General features: G+C 44.4%; 2 protein-coding genes across 2 annotated transcripts in view; both read right to left on the bottom strand.

The window, feature by feature from the left end:
* Positions 1 to 534, bottom strand: part of ZNF561 (zinc finger protein 561) — a 39,092-nt gene extending 38,558 nt beyond the window's left edge. Inside the window, exon 1 of the mRNA XM_021930676.2 lies at positions 365 to 534. The gene's annotated coding sequence lies outside the window, so the exon portion shown is untranslated. The remainder of the gene's footprint in view (positions 1 to 364) is intronic.
* The window catches only part of LOC101010825 (zinc finger protein 562), a 49,288-nt gene that overhangs the window by 5,355 nt on the left and 24,344 nt on the right, over positions 1 to 19,589 (bottom strand). Inside the window, exons 2-3 of the mRNA XM_021930679.2 lie at positions 1,514 to 1,601; positions 149 to 275 (exon numbers count right to left, since the gene is read on the bottom strand). Of these exons, the coding sequence (XP_021786371.2) occupies positions 149 to 275; positions 1,514 to 1,601 (215 nt within the window). The remainder of the gene's footprint in view (positions 1 to 148; positions 276 to 1,513; positions 1,602 to 19,589) is intronic.

Raw genomic sequence — 19,589 nt, 5'->3', positions numbered from 1 at the left:
CAGGATTTTTTTTTTAGAGATGAGGTTTCACAATGTTGCCAATGCTAGTATCAAACTCCCAAGCTCCAGCAATTCTCCCACCTCAGCCTCCCAAGTATCTGGGACTACAGGTGCAGGCTACCATGCCAAGCAAAGTGATGTTACTTACCCACAGAGGCCAGATTCATGTAGTTCTCCAGCATCACATCTCTGTAAAGGTATTTCTGAGTTGTGTCCAGTAAAACCCACTCCTCTGGGGTGAACTCCACAGCCACATCATCAAACGTCACTGAATCCTAAATCAAACACATGCTGGTTTGAGCCAATAAACACTTCCACCAGTGCTCACTGGAGAATGAGGAAGGGGAACCTTATACTCACTTACACGTGGTTCTCAGGTCTCCCATGATCTACTCCAGGGTTTAATGTCTCAGGAGCTCTTGTGTCTAAACACTCAAGGTTGACCTCCTACAGGCATATGCCTTGAACAGCCCCCACCTTTTTTTTTTTTTTGGTGACAGAGTTTTGTTCTTTTTGCCCAGGCTGGAGTGCAATGGCGCAATCTCGGCTCAGTAGAACCTCCACCTCCTAAGTTCAAGTGATTCTCATGCCTCAGCCTCCCGAGTAGCTGGGATTACAGGCACACAACACCATGCCTGGCTAATTTTTGTACTTTTAGTAGAGATGGGGTTTCACCACATTGGCCAGACTGGTCTCAAACTTCTGACCTCAGGTGATCCGCCCACCTTGGCCTCCCAAAATGCTGGGATTATAGGCGTGAGCCACCTTGCTCATCTGAACAGCACTTCATAAAAATTTTTTAAAATCTTTTTTGTCTGATCTATTTATTTTTAATTTTTAATATTTTTAAAAGATTTTAGAATTTTTATTTTTGATTAGAACACTACTTCCTAACCATGAATTTTTATCTATCTAGCATCTATCTCTCTATCTATCCAATCTGTTTGTTTATTTACATATAAAGATACGGTCCCACTGTGTTGCCGAGGCACAATTGCTGCTTACTGCAGCTTCGATCTCCTGGGCTGAAGTGTTCCTCCCACCCCAGCCTTTTGAGTAGCTGGAATTACAGGCATGAGTCACTGCACACTGCTTACACTTTATCTCAGCACAACCAGGTTAGGAGCTCTTCCTGTCCCATTGGTCTCTATGTAGCACACTCCTGAGCACACTGCAGATACCTGATAAATGCTGATGAGTAAATAAATTATTTGATAAAAGGACACCTTCATCTGCCTTATCACCTGTCACCCCACCCAGCCATGTAAGAAAGATGCAGTTGGCACCATGAAAGTCATGCTTAAGTAGTAATTACTGAGTTACCGGGATGATTTTCAAGTTAACACTTTATGTACAGGAGATTTCATTTCCTGGGGAAATTCATCTGGGGACTCAGTCTTTGAGTAAGGCTTCATTTGCTCTAAGAAAACTCCGGAGATGAGTCTGTCTAGAAGGAAATGTGTGTACTGGATGTAAGTATGTCATTTTGTATAATGGTACATTGTCTGTTTACCTGATAAGAATTTGCCAGGTAGTCCTCCACCATCGTTCCTACCTTTGTCTTTTCTTCAAAAGGGCAGATTGGTTCCCTGGAAAAACACCTTAGTGGAAAATTAAGAAGGCATTGAGAAGCCAGAGCTGCCCATCCTAACCACATTCTCATGCCTAGAAGTCATTCCATCCTAGCTTGAAATTCCCATATATTCCTGCACACTCGAGAAAACTGTACACACACAACACTGTCATGAAATGCCATAGTAGTCCTGTGTCAGCTAGACCCAGAAAAGCAGATGTGGGCCGAGCTGCCTGTTGGGTAAAGGGTAATAGTTTCATTTTACAAGAAAACTTACACCCTGAAAAATGTGACTCTTTATCTGCCCATAGTAGTAATACTCATGAAGCTTATGTAGCATTTCCTAAGGCACACAAACCAGGGCTGAATTCTAAAACAGCATCCTGGCTGGGCACAGTGGCTCATGCCTGTAATCCCAACATTCTGGGAGGCCAAGGCGGGCAAATCACTTGAGGTCAGGCATTCAAGACCAGCCTGGCCAACATGGCAAAATCCCGTCTCCACTAAAAAAAAAAAAAAAAATTACAGGAGGATGAGGCAGAGAATTGCTTGAACCTGGGAAGTGGAGGTTGCAATGAGTTGAGATCATGCAACTGCACTTCAGCCTGGGTGACAGAGTGAGACTCCGTCTCAGAACAAACAAACAAACAAACAAAAATTAGCTGGGCAAGGTGATGCGTGCTTGTGGTCCCAGCTACTTGGGAAGCTGAGGGAAGAGAATTGCTTGAACCCAGGAGGCGGAGGTTGCAGTGAGCCAAGATTACACCACTGCACTCCAGCCTGGGTGACAGAGCAAGATTCTGTCTCAAAAAAATAAATATAAATATAAATATAATAAAACAGCATTCTGTGTCTCACATCAATTCCTTGTAAAAGAACTAGCAGCGGCCGGGCACGGTGGCTGATGCCTGTAATCCCAATACTTGGGAGGCCAAAGCAGGTAAATCACCTGAGGTCGGGAGTTCAACACCAGCCTGACCAACATGGAGAAAACCGTCTCTACTAAAAATACAAAATTAGGCTGTAGTCCCAGTGACTTGGGCGGGTGAGGCAGGAGAATTGCTTGAACCCAGGAGGTGGAGGTTGCGGTGAGCTGAGATCGCGCCTTTGCACTATAGTCTGGGCAACAAGAGCAAAACTCCATCTAGAAGAAGAAGAAGAAAAAAAAAAAAAAAAAAAAGCAGCATACCTGTTCAGGCCCAGCTCACTGGACTCTTATGTTGTAGAGGGCGACCTAAAGCAGAATCTCTGAAAAAGAGCATCAACAAGGACTTACCAAGGGACAAATCAATGGCTGACATCCTCTGAACCTGATGGTGAGGTGTGCCTCAATGCTGTCTTCCTTGATGCCAAGATCGCCTCAGGGCAGCTTACGAATCTAGGTGAATAGAGGCAATCCCATTCTTCTCTGTACAGGGTTATCTGAGGTCCTGTTCACACCAATCATCAACAACAAGCATCAAACATAAGTCATTGAATATTACGCATGAGATTTCTCTCTGCAGGTGACAGATGTGAAAGCCACCAAAAACTGTACACTTGGTATCACCACTCAGTAATGATAGCATTAATAACAGCAACGGACATTTACTGAGGACTAGTGTGTCCGAAGTAGCTCTGGTAGCTTTACATATACGTGCTCACTTATCATAACCATCCTTCCCAATAGCTATCATTACCTCTATCTAATAATCTATGAACCTATCTATTGAGATAGGGTCTCACTCTGTTGCCCGGGTTTAAGTGCAATGGCATAATCACAGCACTCTGTAGCCTAGACCTTCCGGGCTCAAGTGATCGCTCCCACCTCAGCCTCCTGAATAGCTGGGACCACAGGTGTGCATCATCAAGCCTTATTATTTTATTATTATTATTGTTATTTTGAGACAGAGTCCTACTGTTGTCCAGGCTGAAGTGCAGCGGCATGATCTTGATCACTGCACCCTCTGCCTCCCAGGTTCAAGCGATTATCAGGCCTCAGCCTCCTGAGTAGCTGGGATTACAGGCATGCACAACGATGCCTGGCTAATTTTTATTTATTTATTTATTTATTTATTTATTTATTTATTTGGCAGAGTCTTGCTCTGCCGCCCAGGCTGGAGCGCAGTGACATGATATCCGCTCACTGCAAGCTCTGCCCCCTGCGTTCATGCCATTCTCCTGCCTCAGCCTCCCGGGTAGCTGGGACTACAGGTGCCCGCCACCATGCCCGGCTAATTTTTTTGTATTTTTAGTATAGACGAGGTTTCACCGTGTTAGCCAGGATGGTCTCAATCTCCTGACCTAGTGATCCGCCCACCTCGGCCTCCCAAAGTGCTGGGATTACAGGCATGAGCCACCGCGCCTGGCCGATGCCTGGCTAATTTTAGAGACAGGGTTTCGCTATGTTGGCCAGGCTGGTCTTGAACTCCCGTCCTCAAGTGATTCTCCCACTTCAGCCCCCGAAGTAGCTGGGACTACAGGTGCACACCACTGGGTCCAGCTACTTTTTTGTATTTTTAGTAGAGACAGGGTTTCACCAGGTTGCCTAGGCTGGTCTCAAACTCCTGGGCTCAAACAATCCTCCCACCTTGGCCTCCCAAAGTGCTGGGATAATAAGCATGAGCCACCATGCCTGGCCCATTACCTCTATTTAATACTGAAAAAAACCTACATTCAAATAATCCTAGTAATTGGTCTGATATTTGATCCTACAGCCTGATCTCCTGTGGATGCTGTTACCCCCGAGGATGACCAGAAGACAGTTCAGACCTGCACAGAACAATTCAGCAGTCACCAGCCACGTGTTATTGATAACTTCATTATGTACCTAAGATGACTGAAGAACAGAATTTAAAATATTCAAAAATGGCCAGGCACAGTGGCTCACAAGTGTAATCTCAGTACTTTGGGAGGCTGAGGCAGGCAGATCACCTGACGCCAGGAGTTCAAGACCAGCCTGGCCAACACAGCAAAATCCCGTCTCTGCTAAAAATACAAAAATTAGCCGGGCATGGTAGCACGTGACTGTAATCCCAGCTACTCAGGAGGCTGAGGCAGGAGAATTGCTTGATCCCGGGAGGCAGAGATTGCAGTGAGCCGATATCACGCCACTGCACTCCAGCCTGGGACACAGAGTGAGGCTCCGTCTCAGAATAAAAGAAAATAGAGCCGGGTGCAGTGGCTCGCGCCTGTAATCCCAGCACTTTAGGAGGCTGAGGCGATGAATCACAGGTCAGGAGATCGAGACCATGCTGCCTAACACAATGAAACCCTGTCTCTACTAAAAATACAAAAAAATTAGCTGAGCGTGACAGCATGCACCTGCAGTCCCAGCTACTAGGGAGGCTGAGGCAGGAGAATTGTTTGAACCTGGGAGGCGGAGGTTGCAGTGAGCCAAGATCACGCCACTGCTCTCTAGCCTGGGAGACAGCGAGACTCCATCTCAAAAAAAAAAAAAAAAAAAAAAAAAAAAAGAAAAGAAAAGAAAAGAAAATATAGACAATAAAGAGAGTGGCCTTGAGCTGACGCCATATTCTGGGGACCCAAAAGACCACTGTGGGCCACTACCAAAGTGGAAGCTTATGGTAGTCAGGTGGCAGATGGTGACTTAACACTTGTACTTATTGAGGGCCCACTTGAACTATGGACCCCTTCCATGATTATTTCCCCAGCTCCTGAATATATAATTGAAATACATGAATTTTTGGGTACTAGCAGCATCCCTAAAATTGGCTATCTGATTAGTAAGGCGAGGAACATTATGGTAGAAAATGAAAACTAAAGGCATTCGGAATTCCCCATCCCCTAAGATAATAAAGTAGAAGTGAAACCTTCCTGTGGAACTGCAAAGAATAATGTCACCATAAAGGACTTGAAAGACCCCAGGGTCATGAAACTCACTACATCTTCATTATCATTAAACACACTACTCCGCCTTGTGCAGAAGTCACATGGATCTTGGAGAATGACTGGACTACCATAAACTTAATCACATGGTCACCCCAATTGTAGCTGTTGTCCTTTTTACTTGTGGGGGGGAGCAGAGTCTCACTCTGTTACCCAGGCTGGAGTGCAGTGGTACAATCTTGGCTCACTGCAACCTCCGCCTCCTGGGTTCAAGCGATTCTCCTGCCTTAGCCTTCCGAGTAGGTGGGACTACAGCGTGTGCCACCACGAGTGGCTAAGTTTTGTATTTTTAGTAAAGATGGGGTTTCACTATATGGGCTAGGCTGGTCTTGAACTCCTGATCTCAAGTGATTTGCCCGCCTTGGCCTCCCAAGGTGCTGGGATTACAGGTGTGAGCCACCGGGCCTGGCCAGCTGTTGTTCTAAATGTAGTATCTTTACTGAAAAGAATGAACACAACAGTTGGCACTTGGTATACAACTAATGTAGATAATCGCCTTATCTCTATGCCAATTTGAAAAAACAGCCAGAATTGGCCGGGTGCGGTGGCTCACGCCTGTAATCCCAGCACTTTGGGAGGCCGAGGCGGGTGGATCACGAGGTCAGGAGATCGAGATCATCCTGGCTAACGTGGTGAAATCTCGTCTCTACTAAAAATACAAAAAAAAGAAAAAAAAAATCAGCCGGGCATGGTGGCGGGCGCCTGTAGTCCCAGCTACTCAGGAGGCTGAGGCAGGAGAATGGTATGAACCTGGGAGGAGGAGCTTGCAGTGAGCCGAGATTTCGCCACTGCACTCCAGCCTGGGTAACAGAGCAAGACTCTGTCTCAAAAAAGAAAAAAGAAAAAACAGCTACAATCACTCATGGCCTCCAGACTGCATAAATTCTCCTTTCTGTTCACTTCCAAAATATAGTCCTCAATGTTCCTGACATTCCAAAAATCATCACACTGGTTGTGTAGATTTTTTTTTTTTTTTTTTTGAGACAGAGTCTCACTCTTGTCGCCCAGGCTGGGGTGACAAGTAGCATGATCTCTGTTCACTGCAGTCTCCACCACTGTAGCTGTTGTTCTTTTTTTTTTTTTTTTTTCCTGAGATGGAACATTCCAACATTATCTTGTACATTTCTTGCACTGTTTAGTTCATGAATGTAATCATGTATGTGATCTAAGGACTTCTGGGTTTCTGCTGTTTTTGAAAAGTTTCTCAGGGCCAGGTGTGGTGGCTCACACCTGCAATCCCAGCACTTTGGGAGGCTGATGCAGGTGGATCACCTGAGGTCAGAAGTTCAAAACCAGTCGGGAGCGGTGGCTCACGCCTGTAACCTCAGCACTCTGGGAGGCCAAGGCGGGTGGATCACAAGGTCAGGAGATCGAGACCATCCTGGCTAACACGCTGAAACCCCATCTCTACTAAAAATACAAAAAATTAGCTCGGTGTGGTAGCACATGCCTGTATTCCCAGCTACTTAGGAGACTGAGGCAGGAGAATCACTTGAACCCGGGAGGCGGAGGGGTGGAGGTTGCAGTGAGTGGAGATTATACCATTCCACTCCAGCCTGGGCAACAATGTGAGACTCCATCTCAAAAAAAAAAAAAAAAATCTCATTACTTCTTTCAGTAATTTCCCATTTGCTTTTTCTATTCTCTCATTCTAGAATGCCTTGTAGCTGGATATTGAAACTTTTTGCTTAACTCATATGTTATTTAATTTACATCCTTTCCAGCACTCTTCTTTTTAAACTGAATCCTGTGAAAAATTCCTTAACTTAATCTTTGAGATCTTTCTTCTTTTTGAATTTGAGTAGTTATTGCTATGAATTTCCCTCCTGGCACTGCCTTCACTGTATCTGTCCATTCAGGCTGCTATAACAAAATACCACAGGCTGGTGGTTAATAAACAACACAAATTTATTTCTCCCAGTTCTGGAGATTAGGTCAAAGATCAAGGTACAGTCAGATTCAGTATCAGGTGAAGGCCCTTTTCCTGGTTCACAGACAGCCATCTTCTTGAAGTAACCACATACAGAAGTGGCATAGGATCTCTTTGGGGTGTCTTCCGTGAGGGGATAATCCCATTCTGCAGAGCCCTCATGACCTCATCACGTCCCAAAGTTCCCAGCTCCTAATACAATCACTTTGGGAGTTAAGATGTCAACATATGCAAGTTTGAGGAGACAAAAATTTAGACCACAGCAACATCTCATAAATTTTGGTATGCCATGTCTTCGTTTTCATTTTTCTCAAGATGTTTTCCAATTTCCCTTGTGGTTTCTTGGTTCACCCACTGGTTGGTAAGGAGTGGGTTGCTTATAATAAAACATATTTGTGGGCTGGGCTTGGTGGCTCATGCCGGTAATCCCAGCACTTTGGGAGGCCAAGGCGGGAGGATTATCTGAGGTCGAGAGTTAGAGACCAGCCTGACCAACATAGAGAAACCCTGTCTGTACTAAAAATACAAAAAATTAGCTGGGTGTGGTGGTGGCACATGCCTGTAATCCCAGCTACTCAGGAGGCTAAGGTGGGAAAATCACTTGAACTCAGGAGGCAGAGGTTGCAGTGAGCCGAGGTCGCAGAACTGCACACCAGCCTGGGCAACAAGAGCAAAACTCCATCTCAAAAACCAACCAACAAACAAACAAAAAAAACAAACAAACGTATTTGTGAATTTTCCAGTTTTCCTTCTGCTTTTCACTTCTTGTTTCATTCTATGTGTTTGGAAATGGTACTTTGTATTTCAGTCTTCCACATTTCATTAAGACTTGTTTTGTGGCCTAACATATGGTTTCTCCTGGAAACTATTCCACATATGCTTGAGGAAAATGTGTTCTCTTCTGTTGTTGGGTGGGTTGTGCCTGCTAGAGCCAACTTGTCCTCTTTCCTTTTTGATATTATTGGGTGGCTGTCCTACCTATTAAATTGAAAGTGGTACATTGAGGTCTCCAATTGTTATGCAGAACTATTTTTCCCTTTAATTTTGCCAATATTTACTTCATGTATTTTAGGCTCTGATGTTTGATACATATGTTTATACATTTTTTATCTTCTTGATGAATTTTACCTTCTATTAATATGTACTGTCATTCACTGTCTCTTCTATCAGCTTTTGACATCAAGTTTACTTTGTCTGATATTAGTACATCCAGCCAAGTTCTCTTTAGGTTACTATTTGCATGGAATTATCTTTTTCCATTATTTAACTTTCAACCTTTTTTGTCTTTAGATCTAAAGTGAAGGACAGTTGGGCGTGGTAGCTCACACCCGTAATCCCAGCACTTTGGAAGGCCTGGGCAGGTGAATCACCTGAGGTCAGGAGTTCGAGACCAGCCTGGTCAACATGGTGAAACCCTTTCTCTACTAAAAATACAAAAATTAGCTGGGCGTCGTGGTGGGCACCTGTAATCCCAGTTACTCGGGATACTGATGAAGGGAGAATTGCTTGAACCCAGAAGGTGGAGGTTTCAGTGAACCGAGATCTCACCATTGCACTCCAGCCTGGGCGACAGAGTGAGACTGCATCTCAAAAACAAACAAACAAACAAAAAACCAAACCAAAATAAACAGTGAAAGAAAATATACAGTTGGATTATGTATTTTAATCCATTTTGCCAAATAATGCCCTTAGATTGGAGAAGTTAACTCATAAACCCTTCATATAATTACCAATAAAAAAGACTTACTTTGCCACTTTGTTACTTGTTTTCTGTATGTCTTACAGCTTTTTTGTCCGTCATTTTCGAAATTACTGCTTTTTTTGTTAATTTTTTTGTAGTGATGTATTTTTTTCTTCTCATTTTGTGTATATTCTATTGATATTTTCTCTGTATTTACCATGGGGATTAAATATAACATCCTAACATCCTAACATCCACTGCACGGTCCACTTTTCCAGGCCTCACTCCTCTCCCATGCTATTCCTACTACAATAGAGGGAAAATTCTACTTAGGGGAATTTTAAAAGCAATTAAACTTTTCAACCACAGAAACTGAGAGGCCACAAGCCGTCATGGACAGTAAGACACATGGAAAGGCAATCTCATTTTCATGCCAGGGACAAAGAAGGGAGGCGGGACTACTATCCCCAGCCCTGGAAACTCTGTTTTCTAACTTGGCCAAAGGAGAAGTCAAATCAGAGTGGCTGTTCAGGTGCAGCATACTGTGGGGGTATTCTACACAGGTCCCCGGGCAGAACACACAGCCAGCCTTCCCACATCGCTGGGATATGCCCTTTGGGACTTCCCAATTCTGGATGGGCAGTATTCTTTTTTTTTTTTTTTTTTTTTTTTTTTGAGATGGAGTCTCGCTCTGCCGCCCAGGCTGGAGTGCAGTGGACGGATCTCAGCTCACTGCAAGCTCCGCCTCCCGGGTTCACGCCATTCTCCTGTCTCAGCCTCCCGAGTAGCTGGGACTACAGGCGCCCGCCACCTCGCCCGGCTAGTTTTCTGTATTTTTTAGTAGAGACGGGGTTTCACCATGTCGGCCAGGATGGTCTCGATCTCCTGACCTCGTGATCCGCCCGTCTCGGCCTCCCAAAGTGCTGGGATTACAGGCTTGAGCCACCGCGCCCGGCCGGGCAGTATTCTTGACTGTTTGTAGAACAGAAGCAAACCTGGGTTTAAGATTCCATCTAGTGCTAAAAAGGAGGCAGTGACCTAGGGAAATTTTAAAGAAAGGAAATCATTTTGGGAGGCCGACACAGGCAGATGGCTTGAGCTCAGGAGACCAGCCTGGGCAACATGATGAAAACCTGTCTCTACTAAAAAGTACAAAAAGTAGCCAGATACTGAGGTGGGAGGATTGCTTCAAGCCTCAAAATAATAAAGGTTATATATGACAAACCCACATCCAACATCATACTGAACAGGGAAGAACTGAAAGTCTTTCCTCTGAGATCTCGAATGAACAAGGATGTCCAGTTTTACCACTTTTATTCAACATAACACTAGAAGTTCTAGCCAGAGCAATTAGGCAAGAGGAACAAATAAAGGGCATCCCAACTAAAAAAGCCAAATTAGCCTTGTTTGCCAATGACATGACCTTTTTCTCCTTAGAAACAGGGTCTCCCTCTGTTGCCCAGGCTGGAGTGCAGCTGTGATCACAGCTCACTGCAGCCTTGATCTCCTGGGCTCAAGTGATACTCCTGCCTCAGCCTCCCGAATAGCTAGAACCACAGGCATGTGTGACAATGCTAACTTTTCTTTTTTTTTTTTCTTTTTTAGAGATTAGGGGCAGAGGGGTCCTCAATATATTACCCAGGTTGGCCTTGAACTCCTGATTTCAACTGATCCTCTTGTTTTGACCTCCTAAAGTGCTGGGATTACAGGCATGAGCCACCATGCTCAGCTGACACAATCTTATATTTAGAAAAACCTAAAGACTCCACCAAAAACCTGTTAGAACTGATGAACGAATTCAGTAAAGGTTCAGGACACAAAATCAACATACAAAAAATCAGTTGCATTTATATACACCAATGGTGAACAATCTAAAAAAGAAATCAAGGAAGTAATCGCATTTACAATAGCTGCAAAGACTATAAAATGCCAGCACCAGGCAGACGACTCACAATTGTAATCCCAGAATTCTGGGAGGCTGAGGTGGGAGGACTGCTTGAGCCCAGCAGTTCAAGACCAGCCTGGGCAACATGGCATGGCTCGGTCTCTATTAAAAAAAAAAAAAAAAATTAGCCACGCATGATGGCACACACCTGTAGATCCGGCTACTCAAAAGAGGCTGAGGCAGGAGGACCCCTTGAGCCCAGGAGTTCAAGGCTGCTGCATGAGCTACGATTGCACCACTGTACTCCAGCCTGGGCAACAAAATGAGATTCCATCTATGAAAAAAAGAGAAAATAAAAAGTAACTAAAAGTGTGAAGGAGCTATACAAGGAAAACTGTAACACACTGATGAAACAAACTGTAGAGGATACAGAAAAAAATGGAAAGATATCCCATGCTTCTGGATTAGAAGAATATTGTTAAAATGACAATACTACCCAAAGCAATTTACAATTAAGAGAAACCCTTATCAAAATACCAATGACATTCATCACAAAAATAGAAAAAAAATCCTAAAATTTATATGCAACCACAAAAGACTTCAAACAGCCAAACAAATACTGACCAAAAAGAACAAAGCTGGAATCATCACGCTGCCCGACTTCAAAATACACTGCAAAGCTATCATAACCAAAACACACACACACACACACACACACACACACACACACACACACACACACACACACACAGATCAATGGAGGAGAACAGAGAACCTCAATACAAATCTACACATTTACAGACAACTCATTTTCAACAAAGGCACCAAAAGCATACAACAATGGGAAAATAACAGTCTTTTCAATAAATGCTGCTGGGAAAACTGAATAACCATATGCAGAATAAAACTAGATGCCATCTCTCAGCATAAAAAAAATAAAGTCAAAACAGATTAAAGACTTACATTTAACACCTGAAACTATAAAACTAGTAGAGGAAGACACTGGGGAAACAATCCAGGACATTGGTCTGGATAAAGATTTCTTTGGAAGACCTCAAAGGCACAGGCAATAAGAGCAAAAATAAACATATCAGATTACATCAAGCTAAAAAGCTTCTCCACAGCAAAAGAAACAATCAACAAAGCAAAGAGACAATCTACAGTATGGGAGAAAATATTTACAAACTATCCACCTGGGATTAATAATCAGAATATATAAGGAACTCAAACTTGATAACGAAAAAAAATCCAATAAAAAAATCGGCAAAAGGTCAGAATAGATGTTTCTCAAAAAAAAAAAAAAAAAAAAAAAAAGACATACAAATGGCCAAAAGGTATATGAAAAAATGCTCAACATCACTAATCATCAGAGAAATACAAATCACACATAACCACAATGAGATACCATCTCACCTCATTTAGAGTGGCTTTTAGAAAAAGGACAGGGAATAACAAATGCTGATGAGGATGTGGTGAAAAGTTAACCCTTATATGCAGTTAGTGGGAATGTAAATTAGTACAGCCACTACAGAGAACAATATTAAGGTGTGGTGGTTCATGCCTGTAATCCCAAAACTTGAGGCTGTGGTGGGAGATCACCTGAGACCAGGAGTTCCAAACCAGCCTGGGCAACACAGCAAGACCTGTCTGTATACACATGCACACACAAAACACCTGTCTGAACCTGGCAAGACCTGTCTGCGCGTGCACATACACACACACCCACACACACAACCGGTCAGGGACAGTGGCTCATGCCTGTAATCCCAGCTCTTTAGGAGGCCAAGGCAGGCAGATCACTTGAGGTCAGGCGTTTGAGACCAGCCTGGCCAACATGGTGAAACTGTCTCTACTGAAAATACAAAAATTAGCTGGGCATGGTGGCATGCACCTGTAGTCCCAGCTACTCCAGAGGCTGAGGTAGGAGAATTGCTTGAACCCGGGAGGTGTATGTTGCAGTGAACCAAGATCGTGCCACTGCACTCCAGCCTGAGTGACAGAGTGAGACTCTGTCTCAAAAAATCAAACAAACAAACAAAAAAACTTAGCCAGGTGTATTAGTGGAGGCCTATAATCCTGGCTACTCAGGAAGCTGAGGTGGGAGGATCACCTGAGCCCAGGAAGTCAAGGCTGCAGTGAGCCATGATTATGCCATGGCACTCTAGTCTGGGTGACACAGCAAGACTACCTCAAAAACAAAAACAAAGTATGGGGGTTTCTCAAAAAATTAAAAATAGAACTACCATCTGATCTGGAATTCTATTGGGTATATATCCAAAAGAAAGGAAATCAATATATTTGAAGAGATATATCTACACTCCCTTGTTTACCGCAGCACTACTCACAATAGCCAAAATATGGAATCAACCAAACTGGTCGATAATGAAGGAATTAATAAAAAAAAAAATACGGTATATATAGACAGTGGATTACTATTCAGCCATAAAGAAGAATGAAATCCTGTCATTTGCAGCAACTGGATAGAACTGGAGGTCATCATGAAAGTGAAATAAGCCAAGCACAGCAGACAAATACCCCATATTCTCACACATGGGAGCTAAAAAAGTGGATCTCATGAGCATAGAGTACAGACTGGTGGTTACTAGAGGCCAGAAGTGTAGGAAGGAGACAGGAATAGAGGTTGATTAGGCTGCATGAGGTGGCTCATGCCTGTAATCCCAGCACTTTGGGAGGCCAAGGCGGGCGGATCACCTGAGATCAGGAGTTCGAGACCAACCTGGCCAATATGGTAAAACCCCGTCTCTACTAAAACTACAAAAATTAGCCAGGCATGGTGGTGCACCCCTTAATCCTAGCTACTCGGGAGGCTGAGGCAGGACAATCACTGGAACCTGGGAGGAGACAGAGGTTGCAGTGAGCCAAGATCATCCCACTGCATTCCATTCCAGACTGGGTGACAGCAAGACTCCATCTCCAAAAAAAAAAAAAAAAAAAAAAAAAGACAGGTTGATTCCTGGGTAAAATATACAGTTAGAAGAAATAAGAACTGGTGTCCAATAGATCAGTAGGGTGACTACACTTAACACTCATCTATCATACATTTCAACCCAGCTAAGAGAATAACTTGATGTTTCTACAATAAAGATAAATATTGGCAGGGCGCAGTGGCTCATGCCTGTAATCCCAGCACTTTGGGAGGCCGAGGCGGGCGGATCCCCTGAGGTTGGGAGTTCAAGACCAGCCTGTCATCTATCATACATTTCAACCCAGCTAAGATAATAACTTGATGCTTCTACAATAAAGATAAATATTGGCCGGGCGCAGTGGCTCATGCCTGTAATTCCAGCACTTTGGGAGGCCAAGGCGGGCGGATCCCCTGAGGTTGGGAGTTCAAGACCAGCCTGACCAACATGGAGAAACCCCGTCTCTACTAAAAACACAAAAAATTAGCCAGGCGTGGTGGCGCATGCCTGTAATCCCAGCTACTTGGGAGGCCGAGGCAGGAGAATCACTTGAACCCAGGAGGCGGAGGTTGCGGTGAGCTGAGATCACGCCACTGTATTCCAGCCTGGGGAAAAAGAGCGAAACTCTATCTTAAAAAAAAAAAAAAAAAAAGATAAATATTTAAGGTGACAGATATCCTACTTAACCTGATTTGATTATGTGAATGTATCAAATTATCACATGTACTCTGAAAATATGTTCATCTATTATGAGTCAAAAAAATTTTTTCTGGATTGTAAAATATGGTGTGGGAGATTCTGGGGCCACCAAGTCTGTGGGTAAAGGTATTCCCTTGTCTGGATCATGTAAAGACATCCCTGCAATATGTCACTTCAGGTTATTTCACCTAATACCGCCTACCACTAAAAAGGAGCAATGAGCCATGACTATGCCCTTGCACTCCAGCCTGGGTGATCCAGCAAGACTCTGTCTCAAAAAAGAAAAAAAAAACCCAGTATGGAGGTTTCTCAAAAACTACCATGTATAGACCTCTTGAATTTTGGAGGCAACATATACATTCGCAGGTGCTTTAACGAGCCCACACAGTTACCTGTAAGGATTCTAGTTTCAACTGTAGGCAAGAGCAATTTCAGGCAGCACCGCAAGCTTCCCAAGCACTTGGTTCACCTAATCCAGCAGACCCAATGATACTTAACATGTCCATGTTAAATAGCATGTTATTTATTGGAAGACTGTGGCATGTACCAACAGAAGATGTAGAGTACAGCCCTCTGGTATTCCAGAGTCAACCCACGTCCTCTTGTGCAGATTAACTGGTTTTTTTTTTTTTTTTTTGAGAAAGAGGTTGTGATTAGCCACTAGCACATGATAAGAGAACGAACAACTAATCATGGGACATGAAGTAACTAAGGCAGAACTGAGTAATTTGAGACTTTCTGGTCCCCAAAGCATGAAGTACATACTGTCACCTATTATCAAACAATGGTTGTCAGCTTCTCCTCTGGACCCAATTCTAAGTTTGTAGGAAATCGCATGAAATAATGGAATATTTACACACACCATGAGAATCCAATCAGAAATATCTGATTGTATGACTTTCTAAGTGAGTGTGACTCTCTGAAAGTCAATATAATAGACAATAATAACTGTTCTAGGTAAAAAAGACACTGAAGACACTAACAATTGCAATGTAAAACTCTTGAATGGATCTTAGATCCAAAAGCACCCAAGAGCATACGCTGAATCAATGCGGAGAACTTCACTTATTACGCAAAGCAGACATTAGATGACATTTTTTATTCAAGTGAAATACTAGCACTGTGGTTTTAGTATGACAGTGTCTTTTAGGAGGTGCATTACCAAGTATTTAAAGGTTAAGCATCACGTGTACAATTCATGCTCAATTTACACTCAAATTGTTCACCATAAGATTTGCCTAAGGAGAAAGAAAAAAAAACACAAGGCTAAAAAATTAAGTAAATCTGCTATGTCTGCGTATGTCAGATGTTCAAGCTTTCCTTAGGATCAAATTTTTCAGAAAAAAAATATAAAAACTACACTTAGTCCAAACATGCTCTTAATAATAATAAATCATATAGATACTAGATATTTTATTACAGTGATACTAGAAAAATATCCTGATTATAATAACAAATAATTCTAGTGTCAGTGTAATAAAGCCTCCATCCTTTCTTCCTGGTTCCTAGAGGCCCCTGTTTTGAAGCTCTGTGGGGAAGTACAGACCTAAGAACTTCAGATGAAGAGAATAGTTGAGTATTATGGCCTTCCTTTTTTCTTTTTTCTGAGACAGTTTCGCTCTTGTGGCCCAGGCTGGAGTGCAGTGGCAGGATCTCGGCTCAATGCAACCTCCGCCTCCCGGGTTCAAGCGATTCTCCTGCCTCAGCCTCTGGAGTAGCTATGTAAGATACAATATATTTCTCTGAATTTCTCTTCAAAAGTTCAGCCTGTTAACTTCCTTGTTCTTTGTTCTCAAACTCAGCTTTCCTGTTCTCCATGCCTCCTTGCCTCTAGTTACTGTAAACAACCTTCCTGTCCGCTCTAATCAATAACTCACCTCTGTTCCCTTGGCTACCCATTCTGCACCTATTCCACTCTTCGAAACCGCACGTCCCACCATGGTGACTCACACATCACCCTACCCTTCCTTATTTGGGGAAAATATTCAATAGGGTCAGTTTAGATTGTGCGGTCCGACCCTAACCCATGGGGGAGTGACACAGAGGTAGGGACCCTGTCTTAGAAATGAAAACCCCTTCCCCTCCCTTATGCAGTGTACTCTCGCCATCGCTCCATCCATGAGACTCACCCTTCTATAGCAGTAAATTGCGTTGCTGAGAAAACTTTTGCCTGAGTGCTGGTTTCACTTTGCAGCACCAAGCATTTTATTTTTTTATCTCCAACAGCTGGGATTACAGGGGCCCGCCACCACGCCTGGCTAATTTTTGTATTTTTAGTAGAGACAGGGTTTTACCATGTTGGCCAGGCTGGTCTTGAACTCCTGACCTCAGGTGATCTGCCTGCCTCTGCCTCCCAAAGTGCTACAATTACAGGTGTGAGCCAGCGCGGCTGGCCGGGCTTTCTTAAGTAGAAAGGCTTGCAGCTGGTAACAACTAGAAAAAAAATAACCTGCAAGAAAATAAAAATAAAAAACTAAAGGCTTACAGTCTACATGTGTTCATATTTACACACAAAAATAGGCACACTCTAAACAACTATACGTTTTTTCCAGCTGAATGTAATGTGTCAAAAATAAGTGGCGAGTGGATCACTTGAGGTCAGCAGCTCGAGACCAGCCTGGCCAACATGGTGAAACCCCGTCTCTACCAAAAATATAAAAAATTAGCTGGGTGTGGTGGTGCACGCCCAGAATCCCAGCTACTAGGAGGCTGTGGCAGGTGAATCATGTTATAAATAAAGTTTCAGTGCCACAAAAAAAAAATAGTACTCGAATATAAAATTTTCTTTTCTCAGCAAGGCAATTTCCTTCTATACAAGGGTGTGCCCTCACAGATGGAGCAATGGTGAGCGCACACCACGACAAGGGAGGGGAACGGGTTCTTACTCTTGAGGAATGTGGCCCCTGCCGGTGTGTCGTTCCCCTATGGCTAGGGTTAGACCCCACAGGTTAAACTAATTCCGATTAGCTAATTTAAAGAGAGTGACGGGGTGAATGGCTTGGTGGGAAAAATGGTTGTAACAGAGCAGTAAATTGGAATGAGTCAGGGTGGAAAATGAGTCAGGGCGGAGCAGATAATAGAAATGAGTCTGGCTGGAGCAGGTAACCAGAATGAGTCAGGGTGGAGCAGGTGATGGAAAAAGGTTGCTTTACGGGGAAGTTTAAAAGTAGATGGCAAAGAATTAAACATACTGACATATTGATTCTTTAGAAAGAAATTTAAAACTCACATCTAACAATCACTTGAACCCGGGAGGTGAAAGTTGCAGTGAGCCAAACATCGTGCCACTGCACTCCAGTGTGGGTGACAGAATAAGACTCCAAAAGAAAAAAAAAAAAAGTAAAGGACATCAAGACAACGCCAGATTCTCAGATGAGATATTTTTTAGCAAATGAATGGAAGTCACAGCCCTTTTGAAACCATTTTTCTGCCGGTGCTCACCAGGTACACGCCCGAAAAGCCAGGTTCCGGACGCGGGACGTTGCGGGGCCAGAGCCAACCTCACTAGAACAGTAGAAATCCTTTTCCTTTCGGAAAGAAAAAAACTCACAAAGGTTGCTTTCCAAGCTTTTCAAGAGGGGAGCACAGCGGATGAAAGCACTCAAGAAAACACCCCGCGGAGGCGGGACAGACTCACTTCCCGAAGGGGCTCCTGACGGGGATAGACGGAGTGTGCGGCCTCTCGGAACTGGCCAGAAGCCGCACCGGGAGGGCCGACGGCCAGTGAAACAAGGCGGATCCGAGAGGCTCCTGGGCGACCGCGCCCAGTCCTTCCTTTGCCGCCCCCCTGCTAGCTCCAGGACCCCCAAGAAGGTGGAACTCACCACAGGCCGGGTGGATTCCACCAGGATAAAGGCGAAATGGCACTGACCATGCGGAACCGCAGCCGGTAAAGATGGCGGTGGCGCGCTGACGTCACTTCCGCTCCGAGCCACCGGCCGGGTGGGGCTCCAGGACTTAAGTTTCAGCCACGTAGGACCTGATCGAACACAGAAATTCTAGTTTCCTTAATCGTGGGTGCGGACGGGCCTGGGGTTGGCTCAGGGAGCGGGATGCATAAACAGGTTCAGAGAAAAAGATGAGGTTAGAACCGGGCCTCTGGAGGGAACTGTGGGCGAGGGGTGGGGCCCGTACTTGGGGGCGATTTAGAGGTGGGAGCCGGCCTAGCCCGCCTTTCAGGTGGCCAGAAGGGCTGGAAGGGCGGGGATGGGGGATAGGACGCACCCCAGAGGATGCTCCTCCAAAGCTAATCCCAGGCGGGCTCGGTGGCCTTCCAGCACTTTGGGAGGCAGGTGGATAGCTTGAGTCCAAGAGTTCCAGACCAGCCTGAGCAAAATGGCAAGACTGTGTCTTTTTTTTTCTTTTTTTGAGACAGAGTTTCGCTCTTGTTGCCCAGGCCCGCACTCGGCTGGACCCTGTCTCTATTAAAATATATATATATGGCCAGGCGCCGTGGCTCATGCCTGTAGTCCCCGCACTTTGGGAGGCCGAGGCGGGCGGATCACCTGAGGTCGGGAGTTTGACACCTGCCTGGCCAACATGGTGAAACCCCGTCTCTACTAAAAATACAAAAATTAGCTGGGTGTGGTGGCGGGCGCCTGTAATCTCAGCTACTCAGGAGGCTGAAGCAGGAGAATCGCTTGAACTCGGGAGGCGGAGGTTGCGGTGAGCCTAGATTGTGCCACTGCACTCCAGTCTGGGGGACAAGAGCGAGACTTGGTCTCAAAAAACGTGTGTGTGTGTGTGTCTATGTAAAGCTTTTTTGTATGCCACTCCTCATGTTCCTGGAGCCTTTCCATGAATCTTCCATATTGATAAACCTGCCAGTGATAGACCAGTGAATGGCATGGTCTATCTCTTCTATTCAGTCATTCTTTCTGTGTGCCTTTATTTTTTCTTTTTTTTTTTCCTTTTCAGACGGAGTCTCCCTCTGTCCACCAGGCTGGAGTGCAATGGTGCAGTCTTGTCTCGCTGCAAGCTCCGCCTCCCGGGTTCACGCCATTCTCCTG

Source organism: Papio anubis, chromosome 20, assembly GCF_008728515.1.
Source record: "Papio anubis isolate 15944 chromosome 20, Panubis1.0, whole genome shotgun sequence".
NCBI lineage: Eukaryota > Metazoa > Chordata > Mammalia > Primates > Cercopithecidae > Papio > Papio anubis.
The sequence above is the reverse complement of the archived record's forward strand: the minus strand, read 5'-3'. Positions and strand labels throughout refer to the sequence as shown.